The sequence below is a fragment of the Acanthopagrus latus genome, chromosome 20, assembly GCF_904848185.1.
Source record: "Acanthopagrus latus isolate v.2019 chromosome 20, fAcaLat1.1, whole genome shotgun sequence".
Taxonomy (NCBI): domain Eukaryota; kingdom Metazoa; phylum Chordata; class Actinopteri; order Spariformes; family Sparidae; genus Acanthopagrus; species Acanthopagrus latus.
In genome coordinates, this window is record NC_051058.1 from 20,899,764 (window position 1) to 20,919,166 (window position 19,403).

The 19,403-nt window shown below is 44.5% G+C and overlaps 1 protein-coding gene and 1 long non-coding RNA gene across 2 annotated transcripts in view; both read right to left on the minus strand.

The window, feature by feature from the left end:
• sema4gb (sema domain, immunoglobulin domain (Ig), transmembrane domain (TM) and short cytoplasmic domain, (semaphorin) 4Gb) overlaps nucleotides 1-19,403 on the minus strand; it is a 36,444-nt gene that overhangs the window by 7,833 nt on the left and 9,208 nt on the right. Inside the window, exons 3-12 of the mRNA XM_037080498.1 lie at nucleotides 10,497-10,645; nucleotides 10,034-10,096; nucleotides 9,596-9,694; nucleotides 9,412-9,505; nucleotides 7,216-7,329; nucleotides 6,743-6,897; nucleotides 3,260-3,435; nucleotides 1,250-1,388; nucleotides 604-826; nucleotides 20-135 (exon numbers count right to left, since the gene is read on the minus strand). Of these exons, the coding sequence (XP_036936393.1) occupies nucleotides 20-135; nucleotides 604-826; nucleotides 1,250-1,388; nucleotides 3,260-3,435; nucleotides 6,743-6,897; nucleotides 7,216-7,329; nucleotides 9,412-9,505; nucleotides 9,596-9,694; nucleotides 10,034-10,096; nucleotides 10,497-10,645 (1,328 nt within the window). The remainder of the gene's footprint in view (nucleotides 1-19; nucleotides 136-603; nucleotides 827-1,249; nucleotides 1,389-3,259; nucleotides 3,436-6,742; nucleotides 6,898-7,215; nucleotides 7,330-9,411; nucleotides 9,506-9,595; nucleotides 9,695-10,033; nucleotides 10,097-10,496; nucleotides 10,646-19,403) is intronic.
• On the minus strand, nucleotides 13,155-18,492 carry LOC119009355. Its single transcript, XR_005071699.1, has 3 exons — nucleotides 18,362-18,492; nucleotides 14,116-14,276; nucleotides 13,155-13,750 (listed from the first exon to the last, which is right to left on the minus strand). It is a non-coding gene; the product is annotated as an uncharacterized LOC119009355 (long non-coding RNA).

A 19,403-nucleotide genomic window follows, 5' to 3' on the forward strand; every position in this document is an offset into this window, starting at 1 on the left:
CAAATATACATATACATACCAGAGCAGAGGATATGACCATGCTCTCTACCGGCTGAGGTTTATCAAACAGCTGCAGCTCCTCGATGATGTGCATTTCTCCTTCGATGTCGACAGCTCGGTGCAGCCAGCCGTCGTCTGCAAACACAGAAACAAACCTGTCAAAGGAAACGCTCCAATAACCTTCAGAGTCGATAGAGAATACAAGCTCCAGCTTGTTTTCCGTAGAGGAGAAATGTATCTTATTGTTTTTCTTAGTGTCAACAAATCCCACGAAAAAGACCAAAACCAACAATGAGTTCTTCCGTCTCTCGGAGCATTCTGATTTCCCGACGCTGCCTGTGTTTCTCAGCACTTAAAAAATGTCTTCATCAGGGGAAAAACTCACTTATTTCCTAAAACAGCTGGGCTCTTCAGCGTTCAGCCTACACCAATCAAACAGGAGGTAATTGTGCATTTGTTAGGGACTATTTTCAGCGGTGGATTAATTCTATACTTTGTGTTCAGCACAGTAAAATGAGAAGGTTATATCAGGGAAACCATGTCAGCAGGATCAGTTCATGGCTGCTTTTAGTCTGTTGATGTCATTTCAGGAGTAAAACTCACCAGTTCCCAAAAACAGAACAGTATAAATGTTTCCGTCCAGCGCCGGCTCCTTGTGCACGGCTATCTTCACGTAGTTGACGCTCCTCTTGAACATGAGTGGACGCACACCTACTGGGTGCACCTGGCTGGCCATCAGCGGGTGTCTTCTGGCGAAGGTGAGGACGTTGTCAGGGAGGTCTCGAGACGAGTTGATGCCCTGGGACCTGTGCAGATCTGTTATACACTGCAGAGAGGAGAGACAGGATATTAAATACATTATTCAGGCATCTCAGAGCTTGGATACATTAGACAGATCAGTGTGTACACAACTAATGCAAATCAGGAAAAAATGCGGGAGAGGGTGTTAAACATTTAGAGGGGGAAGTGTTAGGATGCCAGTCCAAAACAGGCGGCCAAAGTTTATCAAAGAGCCTCTTATTCCCCTTCAAGACTGAACCGAAGCTTCCATCGGCAAAACTTAAAGGATTCCTCCATACCACTGCTTAACAGCAGGAGGCGGGGGCTGAATGAAATGAAATGAAATTGATGTTTTCTGTAAGATTCAGCAGAAACAAACCAAGAGTGATCTCTACATTCCTGCAAAAAGTCCTGCGAGAGTCTCCTCCCCCCACCCCCCAGAAATAAAAACACCAGAGTTGAAACCTACAGATCCAGGTCTCGGCTGTGGAACTTTCCCGGTGTACTCCCTCCACTTGGAGTCCTGCACCTCCATGTACGGCCCGTCGAACACCTTCTGCACGTCTGAGAAGGAGTACTGGCAGATAGCAGACGCTTTGATATTCTTCCTGCAAGGGACACACTCAGGATTAATGATTCAAAGTCTGATAAACACTGAGAGGTTATTATCTGGGGAGAAGATGATCACTCGTTGAAGGACAAAAAGGTAATTATGCTGCTGGGGAGCTCTTCCCTGTTGTCTGGAAACTGTGTGTGTTACAGGGAAAAGAAAGTTGTGTCTTTCCCTCTTGGATCTCATCAATTTGTCTTTGTGGCGTCACCGACAGATGTGTGATTTTCCCTCTTTATCTCCCAGCTTCCGCTCCAGAAGGAAATGTTTGTTTTGCAGATTTTTTTTTTTCTACACCCACTCCCTGTGAGTCATAAATAAAGCAGCCCCACTTGCATTTTTGGTGGAGCAGCTGTGAAAAGAAAAGGATCTGACCGACGAAATAACGACAGCGTGAGTCGGCCGCCAGGTGACCCTCAAAGGAAGGCGAGATTAGTAACGGCTGCGTCACGTTCTTCAGTCCATTGTGTGTCCGCCTCGGCCTTCAGAGAAGCATTCAGGTGAGAGGAATGACACAGAAGTGAAACCAGAATCTGTCTTCAAAACTTGGTGAGAGGTGCAGCTCGGGGGCTTACTCATGCCTGCACACCTGAGAGAAACGCAGGGTGACGGCTGCTTCTCACACAGGTGAAAGAAAGAGGATATCTAATACGTGCACGAGGAGGTGAAGCAGTAAAAAAAGGGGGGGATGGTGTTTCTCTCTTGTTGCAGTGAAATCCTCTCCATCACCATCTAAACACCCTTGGGACAGTTTTATGCAGCATGACTCTGCGTATCAGCAGAAACACGCGCTCACATCGCTGCCAGCCGACGTCCTCTGACACTCGGCTCCGACTGCAGCGTCTGTTTGATAACAACCCATCCACGGTTTGAACTAATTAATTTTTAATCAATTGATCTGTTGATTATTTCCACGATTAATTCGGAAATATCGACACGTGTGCAGCTCGTCCAATAAAATCTAATCTTCCACCTGAGTTTTGACTTCATCAGCTGCCCGAGAGACGTAATTTGTGAGTAAGCAGAATGAAGCTGTTAGAGGAAGCAAAGCCGCTCTGCTCACATGCTGCAGGTTCCACTTTGAAAACAACTCGGTGCACTTTATCTCTTTTGCACTCGCTGTTCAGGAGGTGAATGTCACGCTCATTAACGTGAGACGCGGGAGGAGAAGTCGCAGCATCACAATCATTTCTATTTATACGCATCGTTTCTTCTTTACTTTACATCTCCCCTAAACTTTGACTTGCCGTCTTCTCAGCCTTGATCCCATAAATCCTGTAAAATCTGACTTGACCATTACCTTAAAAAAAACAATTAAAGTAGACTCATAATTCTAAGCTGTAAAATTTTTAGCTGGAGCTACTTAAATTTAATAGTCTACTTAACTTGGAAATTCTGAGGTAATCGGTTTCCTAAAGTAAAGTCGGATGACGTGTTTGTGTGCTGAGAGAAGAAATGATGGACTCAACGACAACAATATCTGTAAATGTGACCCAAACACTGAACATATGCAACAGAACTTCATGGAAAATTCACATGTAATTAGATTTCTACAACTGTTTGAGCCAAAATATATATTTGCGTGTACGTTAGATGCCAAAATTTAAAAACGTGTCATTTTGGATGGCTTGCCAATGCAGGAAAATATCCAAATCATTTAATGCAACTTGTAGAGCAGGTTTGCATGAACTGTCACTGCTTTGGTGCATCAAATAATTTGGATATTGGAGCCCTGGAGACGTTGGATGTTGCCCTGCAGGTGAAGTCCAAATTTCCCCGGCTGAATCTTGATTGAAGTGTGTATAAAATGCTGCACAGTACAGCCGAGAGAGAACCAAACAATACTGACAATATGTTGAAGTCTCTCACCATTCCAGGCCGAAGACACCGTAGAAAACACTGCTCTGAGCGTCTCGACCCTGCAGGACGAACACGCTGCGCAGGATGTTGAGGTGCAGCTCGTATTCTGGGACCGAACAAACCATCCTGGCCTTGAGGAAGGTGGTCCACTTCCTCTGCAGGGTCCTCTGGCCGCCCCAGTCGTTCTGCACACAGGAGGAGAGGACGGATGGATGGATGAGCTGACTCATTCCGGCATATACACTTACGCACTAATCTGTGATTATAATCAAATCATAACATACACATATAAAGAGAGGGGGAGGATGTGAGGAGTCTGGCGAAAGTGGAGCTGAATGTTACCGAGTGCCTACTTTAGCACATTTGCTCTAATTGCATTTCAGCAGCACTGGGAGGCGAGGCTGCGAGAGATCTCTCCCTAAAAGAGTAATTTAGCACACCTCATTTAGTGGAGAGGAAAAAAAAGAGACGGAGACTGCTTTTTCCTCTTTGTTTGTCGGAAATAAAGCGGCTCATCTTTCTTCGGTTTTATGTGTTTCGCAGACGTCCGTCGTTCATCAAAAAAAAAAAAAAAAAGAAGCTCCCAGCGCCTCGGCCGCCCACGCGAAATAAAAAAGGGCTTAAATCAACATTACGCATAAGAGTGCGTTAGGAAGACTTCAATCAATAACACCATGTGCATCTCTGGTTTAAGATAAAGGGAGGGATGGATGCGTGCCAGGGAGAACATAACATACGCGTTTCTTCTAGAGATGTGGGTACCAGAAAGACCTACAGGGATGCTCTGATGGATTACAATCTACGTCAATCAAATCGCCGTGCGGGTCATCGGACTGTCATGACGTAAATCTGAGAATCTAAGAGCTCAAGAGTCGCACCCAAAGACATGCCTGTGGGGAAATTAACCCAAGTGACATGATGGAAAGTGCTGCTGTGTGAGCTGCACACGAAGCCAGTTTCTAAAGATTATCAGAAAAAAAAAAGCAGAGGCTTTCTTTCTTTAAAAAAAAAAAAATAATGCCATAAAAACACAGATTTCTGCTCTTTATCTCTGAAGACCTTCTTTCTACACCCTCGTCTGTGAAAATAGGTCATGATTGGCAGAGAAGTCGATGCAGTCTGGCTGGGAAAGTGACAAACAGAAGAGGACAACTAGTTAGGCAGCTCAAAAATGGCAGGTCCTCTGTGATTTGAGGCCGGGGGCGACTGCCAGGGCCGACGCAATCTGCAGATCTGCCTCCAACCGGCGCTGCGTCTGGCTGCCACGGGGGCTGAGCTGGGGACCAGGTCGACATCTGCATGTGCTGCCGTGGCCTAGTTCAGACTGAGTTATTACACTCTCCACCGCCCCGACAACTGCACGCCGCTGATGGAGAGAGACGAGGGTGAGGAGTCCACATTTTATTTCCAGAGATTCCTTATTTCGGCGATGAACTGTTGGAGAGCGAGCGATTACAGTGGAAGAGCTCAAAACGAAGAAATCATCAATCATGTGAGGGAAAGACTGCACGGATGAAAAGAAAAAAAAAAAGTGCAGTCTAAGTTAGTCACATCTGCAAAAAAAAAAAAAAAGCCCCTTTTCAGATGTGCACCTCATTATATAAACGAGATGGAGATTCAACTTGCCTCAGGTCTGAACCGGAGTCACTCGCTTAAATGTCAGGACAGCGATCTCACAAGGTCGGACCGCGTAACATTTCACTGGTCTGGAGTGAATGTCGTCAGATCAACATGAAGGTGACAGCAGCTCAAAAATAAACCTCTCACTTTCATCTCCAAGTTAAAGGTACACTACGTAACAACAGACTATGGATGCATATTGTCACCGCTAACATTTTATCCCTTATCGACTTGTGTGTAAATTCTGCATTCGAATGGGGGTTTTTATCATCTCGGCGAGGCTCAGCTTTGATCTGAATGTAAAACCCCGGGTGAACACGCTAAATTATTCTGTTACAACTGTTTCCGGCACATTCGTGACGTGGAACGTAATGTACAACTCCAGATGAAAGAAAGAATCAGCGATGAGCTGCCTTGCCGGCGGGAGGCGGGAAGAATGGGGTCAATGTGCGACTTTTTAGCGAGTGTCCCCGGGTTTAAAAATAAAAAACCTGTGCAGATCGGATCGTTTCTGTGGAAAAGCATCATTAGATATCAAAGAAAACTGATACTGTTATTTGAAGCCGGCAAACATTTGCAGTAAAAATAGAAATCTTCAAGAACTTTGAGTATTTCTCTCCTCAGCTACTTTATACTTCCTCTCCGCTTCATTTGAGACCTTTTCTCTCCTCGGGCTGATCGTCTGTGCTCGTCCTTGTGAGTTTATCACGTTCCAGTATTTTCATGGTGTTAGTTCCTCGGGTTTTTCACTTGTTCTCTGGTTTCTGGGTTTATGTCTCCTCCCTCTCAGGTTTTCATTTGCTTTGCGTGACCAGATCACCTCGTCGCCAAGTGCAAACTTTGTGTTTATTGACTTTTACTTCCCGTGTCTGTTTCTGCGTTTGACTGATCTGTGATCTGCTCACAAACGTTACAGATTCCTCGGCGGTTACTCGATATGCAGCTCGTTCATGCCACCTCATCTGCTATTCTCACAACTGCAGGGTGGTGAAATGATTTCTGATCACGTCTGGACACAGAAACACTGCGACAGAAATCCAGCACCACGCCACACTGCGATGGTGATTACAGCATCGTGCACGGCTTAAAGAACCGGCAGTCAGGACGAAGGAGGAGGAAGAGGAGGAGGAGGGACCTCGAGGAACGGTTGGCCATGCTGTCTAGACCTGGGATGCTGATCGCAAGTGAAATGAGGTGAGAGGAGAAAGAAGAGGAGGAGGAGGAGGAGATGGCAATAAAGAGAGGGAGATGGTTTGCCATTGGAGCTGGAGGTTGGAGGACTTGTGGTTTGCCTGGCAACAGCAGCACAGAAAGAATCGCCCGCCAGTCAGTGAAGAAACTACGATTAGAGACGCCCAACCGCTGGTTCATTCACAGCTGAAATTACCGTAAGAGGAGAACGGCAGCAGAGAGAGAGAGAGGCGGAGAACAGAAGCTCCATAAATCCATTAACTCTTCTCTCTGTAACGGTGACGTCAAGCATCAAATAATCCTCCGTTTCTGCAACTTTCCCTCATTTCAACCTTTTCTTTCCACGACCTTGCAGGCGCTTAAATATCTGCTCACTCTCCGAACCATTAATATGATTACGGTTCGTAGTATTAATGCAGTGATAGAATGTAACTAAGTACATTTACTCAAGTACCACACTTAAGATTCTTGTGCTTTACTTCAGTATTTCCATCTTCTGCTACTTTTTTCAGCCACTAAACAACATCTCAGAGGTGTCAGATTTGCCTGACATCTTTAGTTACTAGTTCCTTTGCAGATTATATGTTGCATCAGAGCCACATTTACGTATAATTTCCTTAAGATACTTCTGAGGAGTATTTTCTCTATCGCTGGTGTTCGGCCGGTCTCTCTCTCTCTGACCTTGCAGACTCGAGCCACCCTGGACACTTTGGTCTGGCTCGGGTAGGCGATCTGCTCCTGGCTCCTCTCCGTGAAGAAGAAGTAGATCTTGTCATCGTCGCCGATCGAGCTGTTGATGCTCTCCTTCAGCAGCACGGAGCCCACGAAATCTGCCTCTGCGCACACACACACACACACACACACACACACACACACACACACACACACACACAGGTTCAAACACAGACCCATTAGCAGCCAAGGAAGTGTCTCCTTGGAAACTAAAGATGGAGCTTTTAAGTGTGATTGAACTGCCACGACTAAGCCAGTTACAGCTGCAGTGCGGTGCAGTATTTTTGATGTGATTTTCATTCTCGAGGTCAATCAGATTTCCGTTGTAAGAGCAAAACATTTGATGAGATAAAAATGAACAGCATGTCAATGGGGTTTCGGTCTGCGTGGCGGTAGTTTGTGTCCACGTGTGTTGCATTTACCCAGAAGCCACCGGGTCGGGGCCTCCTCTGTCCTGAGCGTGGGGAAGGGGAAGTTCCTGCGCACGTCTGGAGAGCTGCGAAACTCGTACTGGGAGGCCGTGAACATCTCGCCGTCTGACGCGCGGGGACAAAGACATGACGGACATCAGAGGTCAATCAGATGTAAATGAAAGCAGAGGCGTTCTGCAGCGTCGCAGGCAGACTGCGACCTGCCACGTAGATCCCCGAGTGATTAAACGTGTTCCTGAGGGTTTGTTTTAATTCTGTTGCATTTAAAAGAAAGGATTTCTTTGAGTCTGATACTGGTTCAGACGTGTAAGAAATGTTTAAAAGGGCAAAAACACAATCCAGAGAATTCAGTTTTGACAAATCGTATCGAGTGCCTTCCTCCTGGCGATCATTGTGTGGGTCGATTGTGTCCTAGTTTTATTTTGTAGTTATGTCTTCTTGTTATCTTTTTCTACTTCCTGCTGTTCCCAGTGTTCTGGTTCCCTCCTGTGTTCCTCCCCAGTCTGATTCTCCTCCCACACCTGTCCCACATCAGGCTCATCAGCACCGCCCTGTGTCTCCACCTGCACCTCATCCTCGTCAGGTTTAGTCTGTATTCAATCCTGTGTTGCTTCCTCACTCACCTCACTGTGTGTGTGTGTGTGTGTGTGTGTGTGTGTGTGTGTGTGTGTTTTCTGGTTTGGCCTTGTTTACCTTTTTGTTGCCAGTTTTTGTCACCTGCCGTTTTGTTGATCGAACCTTTGGATTCTGGACCTCAGCTGACTAAAGCTTCCCTTTCGTTTTACTGCCTGCCTGCCTGTGTGTCTTGCGTTTGCATCCATTCAGAGTAACCGTGAAATATTGGTGATGTTTTGTCCCACAAATCCAACTTAGTTTATGATGCACCTTTTCAAAATAAAGAAACACTACAGTTTCAAAAACAACAAGATGAAACAAAGATTAAAAACTTGAAGAACTAAACCATATTTTACACTTTTTAGAAGCTTTTTCTTAAAAATTCCTACAACTTTTTTGCAGTTTCCTCGGTAATAAACCACGTGAGCGACGGGGATGGCCTTTACTTTGATAGGACAGGTTAGAGTTTGACAGGATGTGGAGGAGAGCGAGGATGACATGCTGCAGAAACACAGGTTGGATTCCAGCCGTTGCTGCTGCTGAGGACTCAGCGTGAAGCTACCAGAGCTCCCCCAGTAACTTTTTAATAATTCATGTATTGCATATAAATTTTTTGCTCCCATGTAAAATTTAATATGCTCTTAGGTTAGTTGCTGTCCACACAGATCGACCCAGATGATTTGCTAACAAGCAATATGAGCATTAACACATCGTCTCTGTAGCGTCCTTTCACACTGAGGTCGGATGCATGGTTAGCCATCTTTACAGACACATAGCATGATAGCGTTGGCCTTTAGCTCAGGTATATAACCACCACACCTGCCAACCCTCCCTCGGTTTCCTCCCGGCGTCATAATTCTCCTGTATTTCTCCCAAATTATGACACAATTTCACACCTTTTTTCCCTTTAATTCATCTTACAGCGTGTAGTCTGCTCTGCTATTACGCCTCGTCCTCCTCAGAGACATGGAGAAAATATATCGACAAGCAAATTTCACATGACCTGAAAAGAAGAGTTCCTATTACTAATGTGAAGTTTTGAAGGATGCATGTGTTGAGAGAAGTCTGCCCTGTCGATCATCACCATCGAGAGGCTGACAGAGTTAAAGCAGTGTTGTGCACAAACTCTCGCAGGGCCAGAAGCAGAAAATGAATACATGAATGAAAATTGAATGAATGTATTTTTCAGAGATTCGCAAAAGTTCATGGCAGAGAATTATTCCGAATTCTTTCTGGTGAACTCAAGGTGAAATTAAGTATTTAAGTGAGCAGAGTTTTTTATGTTTTCATTTTCAGTCTCTAAAACTCAGATTTCTCTAGAGAGTCCCAGACGCCCTCTTTGGTTTGAAAACCCCTCGGTGTTTCTTTTTCAATTCTCAAGGTTGACAAGCATGTATACTGCAGAGCTCTGCAGCCTGTGGAAGTCTTGCAGGATTTTGAACACCGACTCTTTTGTCTATTATAGTTTTAGTCCCTTCTTTTTCTAGACATGCTTCCCATCCCTGCTTGCAGCTTTGACAGCACTAACAAACTGTGCGTACCACAGATTAAAAGCATCTCTGGGAGACATACCTACGAGGAGGCCGGTGTATCCCTTTGCGGGGTCATACGGACACCTGTCTCTTCCTTCCTCGAAGCCCGAGGTGAAGCTGAACCGCTCTGCATCCTCACAGAGAGAAAAAGAGACAACACTCACTTCATCAACTTCATCTCAAATCTCGTTTTAGCCCTGAAAATAAATCAGTCGGGCTCTTACTAGATAAGCACAGAGAGGTCTGAAGGCGTTCGTTCCACAGACGTACAGGTGAGTCTCGTTATAACGCTGCAGGAAGCGGATGTGATTGTAGCACTCGGTCTGCAGAGAACAGGCGGGAGGAAAACAGGTTATTTCTGGCTCCTCAGAGAGAACACAGGCCGGTCGATGCACGTCACGTAGAGGAGCTATTTCATGGAAGTATTCGATGAATGAGTGCCATTTTTTTTTTTAAACAATTAGTCTCTCAGGCTTTCAGGGGAAGTGGATTAAGGATCAATTAAAAGGATTATCCACTTAAGATGCCTTCAGAAGTGTTTCATTATGTTCTCCAGTAATAACTCAACAAACAAATAAAGCCTTCAAGGTGTTTCTCAAAGAAAAAGTGTCTGAATAATAATAATAACAACGATAAAAGAGAGAAGAGCTGCAGACTTGTACCTGATTGTCTCTGCCTTTGTTTAGACACTGCTTCTTCTGTTCAGGGGAAGCATCCCAATCAATCTGCAAACAATGGGGGGGGGGGGATAGGGATGACTCAGTTCGCTCAATAAATAGAGATGGAAAAATAGATAAATAGAAGGAGCTATGGAGAGAAAGGGGGAGAAAACAAGTGTGTGTATGATATAAACAGGAAGAGAGAAAAGAGAAGGACACACACTTAATGTTCTGGCAGCGTCACTGAGCTCTGACTCTCTTCAGTAACCCCTTGAATAAACGCCTGGCGCGTTTAATCCGATACCCATAGAATTGGAGGAACACAATGGGGTTCTGCTCAATCTGCTTAAGGCTATTATTAGTTTGTCCTCCATCAGCGCTTGAAAAACGGGAGAAAACTTGTGATATGTGGCGTGCGGCGGCCATTGCGTGGCCGTGACGTGGCTCGCGGCGTCTCGACACTCACCGTGAGGTTTCCAGGTGTGGAGATGTTGGAGGTGTTGAGGGCGTACAGCGCTCCTCTGCCTCCCACGTACAGCAGCCCGGACGCCTCCTCCAGCAGCAGGGTGCTGTAGTTCTGGGAAGAACCGGTGAAACGGGTGCTGCCCAACAGACCTGCAAACAAACAACACGCATGACTCCATATTGATTTGAGTTTCTTTCTTGTATTTGTCAAAACTATGTGAAGTGTGCTGCTGGTCGGTTGTTTAGGCTTTGCACCTTGTGTCAAGAGTTTTGGGTTGGGAAGGCCACTTCCTGTTTCAACATGATGCCGTGAACACAATCCCGTGAATGAAACCAGATCCAATTGTGGGAAATGATGTGAACAAGGTATTTAGTTCACCAGGAAAAGAGTCCTTCTCATCGGGTTATTTCATCTCTAAATAGTTTCTCCCAGATGGTTTGTTGAACAGAACCATCTGGGAAGTCGTCCTTGAAAACAGTTTGGAAAAGGGCAGGAAATTTAAAAAAAAAAAAAAAAACCCACATCAACCAATCAGAGCAACAGGAGGAGAGTGCTACCACCAGCAGAGCCAGTTTGTACTGGCTATTTGCTCTTCTTTCAGTGAAACAAACTCTCCAGATCTGATATAACAGATGTTGCAGCAGGTGTGCTAACCTCCTGAGGAGCCGTTAGCTAGCAAAACAAAACCGTCCATCCATTTGTGAATGAAGTTATTTGTAGGAAATGAGTTAAAGATTGGAGAAGGAGGAACGAAGCCGGCACCAAATGAGAGGCAGCGTTAGCTCGAGTAAAGTTACAGATTTTAGATTACTAGGATTATCTTGGATTACTTGTGTAGACAATTCAACAACATATACAACAAAGGTTTACCCGTTTTTAGACATTTTAACACAGAAATGTTACATATTATACCCTGAAAATGAAAGATATTTATATTCCTAAAGCTAATGCCAGGTCCAAACAGGTCCGAGACTTTAACAAAACTCTGGTATAAAAACTTCTATCTTGACTTCACACTCATCGCAGACTGAACACAGCCTGAATGTGCTTAGCGTGACTACACGGTGGCGAGACTCGACAACAGATCTGGGAGACGGGGGCGTCGCCGGAGCGATTGCTGGCAGGACCGTTGGGAACGTGGGGTCGGGGGGAACAGGGGAGGTGAAATTTTAGGGCACTCAGCAGGAACCGTGGCCTAGTAATGCCAAATCGCATCAGCAGCACCGCCACAGCACCATCACTCGCTGAGTGAGTGTAAGTGTGTGTGTGTGTGTGTGTGTGTGTGTGTGAATGGGGGAGGTTCACACAGTAAGTGGGGCAAATTGGGGTTAGCTCTGTCTCTGAGTATTTGTTAGGGTTCTTTGTCCTTTTGTAATTGAGATGATTATCTATTTAGATTATTAGATAATTTATCCGTCGCCACATAATTGGCTGAAACTAAAAGCTAAATCTTTAAACGCAGTTCGGTGTAGCACCTCAGAAATGGGGGCAGGTTGCTCTGCTGCTGTGAGGCAACAAAAAATGAGGGCATTGTTATTTTTTTTTTTCCTTCTTTCTTTTTCTGTGGATGTGGAAGATCTCCTGCAGAAGTAGGTTTACAGAGCGCGGCTGCAAGAGCAGATTAATGTCTTATTAAATCTGACATAACTGCACATGCAGTAAGAGCAGCTGTCATCAGAGAGCAACAGAATAAGCGGAGGTATCGACAGTGTTACACTGAGGAATATGAGTCAGCAGAGAGCAGATGGGCTTATTAATCGCCACACATCCTCTCCACCTCCCTCTCCTTCTTTCTCCTTCTGCTGTGAGCTGACGGCAGCGTGTCCAGGCTCCGAATATTAAAACAACCTATATTTGTCACCGACCAATCGATTTTCTGCGGCGTGAGTTCCCGACATGTCACGGTTAATAATTTGTCCGACTCTGTTCATTGCTGGTCTGACGGAGCGAGGAAGGTGTGGACAGGCTGCAGCTGGGAGGTCCAGAAGATCACAGCGTAACAGCTGCAAGTGTATAAATGATCCCCCACCAACGAGAGATGAAGTGTTTTATTTTTCACCGTTCATAAATTTCTTTTAGATCAGGGTCAGTGGCAATAGGCTACAGACAGAAAAACAGCATTTTTTCATTAAATTTGCAGTCAGTCTTTATTTATACATGGCTTTTCCCAAAAGAGGCGGCACTGCTGAGCTCTTTAACAAGACTGATGTGCTGCAACTAACCATGATGTTCATGATTATTTTCTTGATGAATCGATTAGCTGTTTGGAACCGAAAGATATTCAGTTGGCTGTTACAGAGGAGGTAAAGAAACCAGGAGAATCTTTATTTGATCACAAACACACAACGTACAACGTAGTGAAACTTGTACTCTGCATTTAGCACATCCCGAGGGGAGAGCGGGTGAACACGTGGACCGACTGCAGATATTAGCCAGTGCCTTCGGTCGAGGGTACTGACTGGAGAATCAACCTATTTGTGCATGGTTTGTGGCGATTTAAAAAGCTTACCTTCATCCAGTAACTGTTGCAGCCTTAGCTGGCACCATTTGAGCATGTTAAATATTTACTTACATGTCACTTTAAATAATTAATCATGTGCATGTTAATGGTTAACACAACAAGGGAGTCAGACATCAAGACATGAGGAGGCAGGAGGGTCAACGGGAAAAAGAGACAAGCTTTAATAATTATCTTTTTAAAAATGTACTACGAAACACCACCTGTCTTCTCTGGAAGAACGACACTTCCTCTCTAACAACGAATCTTTACAGTATTTACACTACTGGTTCAATATTAATGGTTTCCGGATTGATGCACACAGTTTATTTTTGTTTCTTGTAACTTTTCGAGAGGGTTTCCTTCAACACGACTGATATGCACAGTGCCATTCTTCCCGGCTGTCATGCATGTAATCAGCCCGACGGGCCTGACAGAGCCGGTATGATAATAAGCTAATTATTGACCAATGAGAGGCTCCTCGTGGTTGTCTGGCTGTCAGTGATAAAACCAGTAAGAGAAGGCTGGCAGGGAGGAAGGTGGGCTGTAAAAGAAAGACTGCAGTCTGACTCAGTCTCTGGCCCGGTCTTCTGTCATCACCCAGTGTGTCCATGTGACAGTTAGACAAGCAGCCCGTCGCGTGGAGAGGAAAAAGCCTCGCATGTGATGTTCGGGAAACTCTAAACAGTTTACATCGTGTTGTATTACGCAAGATCAAACCGCGCCGGGAGACTCGCTGTCATCCTCTTTATCATCACTGTGAATTAGAGCATGGAAAGTATCAGTAAGATAGTAGAGGTGAGTCAAAGCCAACAGATTCCTGATCTTTTAAGTGCTTTGACTGCTTTTACAGACACATTTAAATCAGACTCAAAGCTCATTTTAGTCTCTGACTGTGTGGGATATTTTTTTTCCAAGTATAAAGCAAAAAGGTTATTTATTTATTACCTCCGCTGAGGATTTTCTGTTGTTCTGTATCCGATGGAGAACCAAAATAGACCCTATTAACTTTTGGTGCAAATTGAGGAATATTTTCTTACGTGGTGTCATGATTTGGGTTTTTTGGTTTGTTGGTTTCCTGTTTTATTTTGGTGTTTTCTCCTCCTGTGTCTTCCTGCTCACCTGTTGTCCTGATGATGTGTTTCCCTCTTGTGCTCCTCCACAGTCTGACTGTTCACCCACACCTGTCTCACATCAGCCTCGTTAGCACTGCCCTGTTTGCAGTGTCTCTCCACCTGCACCTCATCCCCGTGTTGTTCCCTCACTCTGTTGGTTCGTCTGTTCTGTTTCCACATCAGCCTCGTCGTTAGTTTAATCTAAAAAGCTTTTCTTATGAAGCAGCAACACTAGACTGGCTTTTGACCAGCAGTCAGTTAACACGACTTACGAAACAGCTGAAAGTGAACATGGGTTGCAAACTGTGAGTCAGTTATAATGTTTATGTTGCAATCAGTGTGGAAGTGTGAAGTCGTTAGGATGAGCTGTTCTCAAGGAAGCTGCCGGTCCAATACTAGAGGCCAAAAGCAACCGAACAGGCACTATTTGAACTGCATTGCACTGATTCAAAAGAAACAATGTCTAAAACTCTGAAAATCAAATTGCAGTAAAGTTTCAGTATCATCTGCGCAGTGTTTGTGTCGCTTTCAGAATCAAACTTCACTTCGCAAACTAAACTTTCCAAAAAGGCATCTCTGCTGCATCCCGCGGTGGCGACAATTGCTAAAAACTTACGTAACTCCCACCGAAATCCACAGATGAGACTCTGTGACTGTCACCTATTACAGCCTCAGATGTGAGTGAGCAATGAGCGGCTCCTCCGACACAGCCAAAGGTCGGGACACGCCGGGGGAGGGATTCATCTGAAGGATGGGAGCCTCTGGCAGGGAGTCACGTAGCGGGGCACCCTCTCTACTCTACTGCACACAGGTACACACACATAACAGGCACATGCACACACACACAACAGAACCTAGATGAGGGATCTGTTCTGATGAGCAACAGCGATGTGACAGTGTGCAAAAAAAACAAAACAAAAACAAAACATAACCCTCGTCACGAGAGCGCTCCACATTCACCGAGATCACGTTTAAAGAGTTATGCAAACACAATGGCAGCCCAAGGCAATGTAAAGAGCCCACTACATGTGAGTCACCCAAGAGTGAGCAAAAAGCCTTGGTTTCTATCTTACAAAAATAGTGACTGCATGATATAACAAGCACACTGCTGATGAGAAGGACCGCGGTGACGTACGAAATGTCCCCGGCCCCGAGGCAGCAGAGGCAGAGCGACCTTGATCTCAGACCTGGCGTGGTCAGACTCTGTGTTGTTTAATGCAGGCGGACGCTGACTTGTTGGCTCGTTTTCCTAAAACACCAGACACCCCCTCAGACTTTTGGAGAGCGAACCTGTGCTTACTTTAGTCTGGAAGTAAATTGGCTGAAATCACAGCTGTGCTATGAAATCAGCTGCATGAGAGAGAAATAAGAACATGGTCGTCTTTGCAGACACTGAACATTTATATGCCACGAAGCAGAGGTACGAATTGCATTTTCACAAACTTCCTCCAAATTAAAAGACAAAAAACTTCTGATCTGAATCCACTCTCAGTGGGACGACATTGCTGTTCCAAAAATGTAAGTTTTTATCTTACAGCGGTTAAAGTTCGGTGGTTAGGCCAGAAAAAAACTGACTGTGGTTGTCCAGGATTCATAACATGTCATATCAACCTAGTAAGAGCATGACAGAGAGATACATTTCCATCAAATTAAAAATGTTTCTAAAATTCCTGATGTTGTAAAATAGCTTAGGATCATGGGAGTTGTTGTCTTCACTGTTTAACAAAAGAATGAATGAAGACAATACATCTAAAACAAAACTAAGAAAAAGGAAACTACTGTGTCGGGTTAAAATCCTCAGTGAGTTTGTCGCTACAAGAGCCTCCTTTCACATTACATGCACTCATCTGATCCACCATTAATATCAGCATAGTGGTTAGTGCAGCTTTAAAGATAGAAACATAATCCATTTGATAAAAAAACCTAAAATTCCAGCAGCTCAAACATTTTTATCAGCATTAGCACAACCATGAATATACCCAGTAAATTAGCAACAGACCCATGTTGATTTGATTCACTCTGCCCTCAAGCCACTGTTTTGTATGCACACACACGCACACACATGCACACGCACACGCACACACACTCACTCAGAACCTTGTGCTTTGCTGTGAAATCAATAAAGGAAAGTCAACAGAGTGCTGAGGTGTGCCAGAAGCCTCTCAGCCCGCTGGCTGGTTTCTATTTACTGTTGTTATCCTATATGCACGTGTGTGTGTGTGTGTGTGTCTGTATCTAAAGCAGACCTGTTTGCATTAATGATCAGAGTACATCGTTCAATAAGGGTAAGAGGAGGTCAGAACATCTGCCCCTCAGAAACATCTGTCGGGTTTTCCTCTGGGCACACACACACACAAACACACACACTTCACAGTTATTTCACCCTTCATCTGTCTCTTGAAGACGAGTGAAGACATCTCTGTCAGTGACTCAGAGGATCTGACGAGTGTGTGTGTGTGTGTGTGTGTGTGTGTGTGTGTGTGTGTGTGTGTGTGTTGGAGTCTCAGTGCTGAGCCGTCACAGGTGGCTCGTCCAGAATGTGTTCGCTCACGCTCAGACATCTCCGTAATCCTCCGTGTGGGGCCCAAGATGATAGTAAATCCACTGTATGTTTGTGCGTGTGTTTGTGTGCGTTTACCACGGTCATCAGAGTGTGTGACTTCTCTGTGTGACTCACTGATCACTCGACACACTATGAAGGCCATGTGACACACACACACACACACACACACACACACACACACACACACACACACACACACACACACACACACACACACGTGCTCACAAAACGATTTGGGAACGAACGCTAGAAGGGCAGACTGACTTAACTTCTTTGGACAGTGTCAGAAGCCTCAGTTGTTGACTTTATCACATTATATAAGCATCTCTTCATTTCTTTAACAGGCTCAAGAGTCAAAGAACATGACTGTGTATCATTACGTAAGGAATAATACACAACTGGGTGCCCGGGTGTAGGAAAATATGAGGCAGAGAATGCGAGGAAGAGTCTTGTTTCCTCCGTCATTCCCTCCATTATTACTCAGTCTATTATTTTCTTTATCAGGACATCGCCTCTGTATTTTCATGCTCATACTGCTGCCAATTACTACAGGCAGATACAGGAGCTGTGCCATTGGTCAAACAAACTAATAGCAGAAAATAATTGTGTGTTTGTTGAGTCATAGGAGAAAGAAATCCAGTAACTGTGACTGTAACAGGCCTCCATTAAGTCCATCCAGTCGTCTTATTGTGCTTCCATGTTTACAATGTGCTGAACTCACAATACACAGCCACTGAGCCTGCTCTTTAGCAGCTAGCTAACTCTGTAGCACAAAGCACATAGCCCCAGAACCAAAAAACAAGTGAGCAGCAATGGCATTGACATACTGTCGCTTAGTTGGTAACCAAGTACCCCAAAGCACACAACCCCTGAGTCCAATAAAAGAGTTAATATGCCAGCAACAAGACTCCTGTAGCAGCTACCGTTAGCACAAAGCACACAGCCCCCGAGCCCAATAAAAGAGTTAATACGCCAGCAACAAGACTCCTGTAGCAGCTAACGTTAGCACAAAGCACACAGCCCCCGAGCCCGATAAAAGAGTTAATACGCCAGCAACAAGACTCCTGTAGCAGCTAACGTTAGCACAAAGCACACAGCCCCTGAGCCCAATAAAAGAGTTAATACGCCAGCAACAAGACTGGACTGGATTTCTCGGTAGTATACTTTCAAAATTCAGCCTGCTTCTGATAGTTTCTACATTCTTACCAGCCCCAGCTTCTGAATTGATATTTTTGACAACACTAGTCCCGATTAAGCCGGATAATCCACAGCGACCATTTCCTCATTAGAAGGTGGATATATTTTAAACCGTTCACAGTTTTTGTGGTTTGCAGTTTCCTCCATCTGGTGCTTTTCGACACCAGACAGAAGGTGTGAACTGTGTGGAGCAGGAAAAAAAATGCTGCTTTTGTTTATGACTGTGGCTGCTTGTTTATTCATCACTCTGCTGCCAGTGTCCGTGCTCTGCTTTCTATTTGGGTTTGTCTGGGTCGATTCTGGATCGGGTCAAGTTATCTTCATCTGTCTTGCTAGTGTGGGTGACTGATGACAGTTTACTTTTCCTCTTATGTATTTCAAATCAAGACATATTTTACTAAGAAATTTCATTCCAAAAATATATATAATTTTTTATGTTAAACATAAATTTTAAAAACTGATAATTTGCAAATCCATTTCAACCTATACGCACCTGAAATCAACCAATATTCACCAGGAATCTTGTGGTTTAAGAAGAATATGAACTTCCACCTCAGTTGTGTGAACTCAGCTCCTGATGACAGATCTCTTGTTGAGTATCACGTCAAAGAGGCAGCATTGTGTTTACCGCAGTCTTACACAGACACAAAAACAGAACCTTTTCCAGAGCTTGTGACGGATCCAAGACTTTCGTAGAACTTTGTTCAACCAGGGAGACTGCAGAGTGAGATGAAAGACAGCCAAGACTTTCATGTCATGAAAGAAAGCCAACTGCACAAAACAGTCCCCGTCTTATTTCGGGTCTTGCTGAATGCTATCAGCGAATCACCAATAAGAAACTGTCAGAACCACAGATCAGCACAATCAGAGGGGAGTAACATCAAAGCACAATGGAGGTCTGAGTAGATTTAAAGGTCCAAAGGATGAAATGTCGCCACAGAGAGAGAAATAAAAAGGGGGGGAAAACAAATTATGTTAACGTGGTGCAACAACGCTCTCACACAGCTGAGATACACAGTAAACAAGTTCAGTCAAAGCTGAGATAATGTGAGGAAATTATCAGTGTTTTCTGTGTTCAATATGCAGCAGATGCTGCTGTTAAAGCTCTTTTCCAAAGACAATAATAGACTTGACTGAACAGTAAATTGGTGACCATGAGTGTCCTGTCTCCTTGAAGCTGTAATTACCACACTGGATGAAGAAAAGTCCTCATCTACAAGAAAAAAAAAGCATGAAGTCGACGGGGTTTATTACCTCTGCCACAGTAATAATAGTGCTAACCTTAAGAAATCCTACTACTGAGGCCTCTTCTGCCATCTCAGCTTGTCAAAGCAGCGACAAACGACTTACAGTGCATCAATATTTCACAACTACATTACTTCAGGTCTGGCTGGCAGAGGCAAGAAAGAGTTCAGAACACAGTCAAGCTTTAATCTCACCTCTGGGAGACGAAAACAGCTACACCGTCTCGACAAAATGTTAGTTGAGTCGTCAGATTTGTTCATTAAAGCCTCACACAGACACTGAAGGCTACA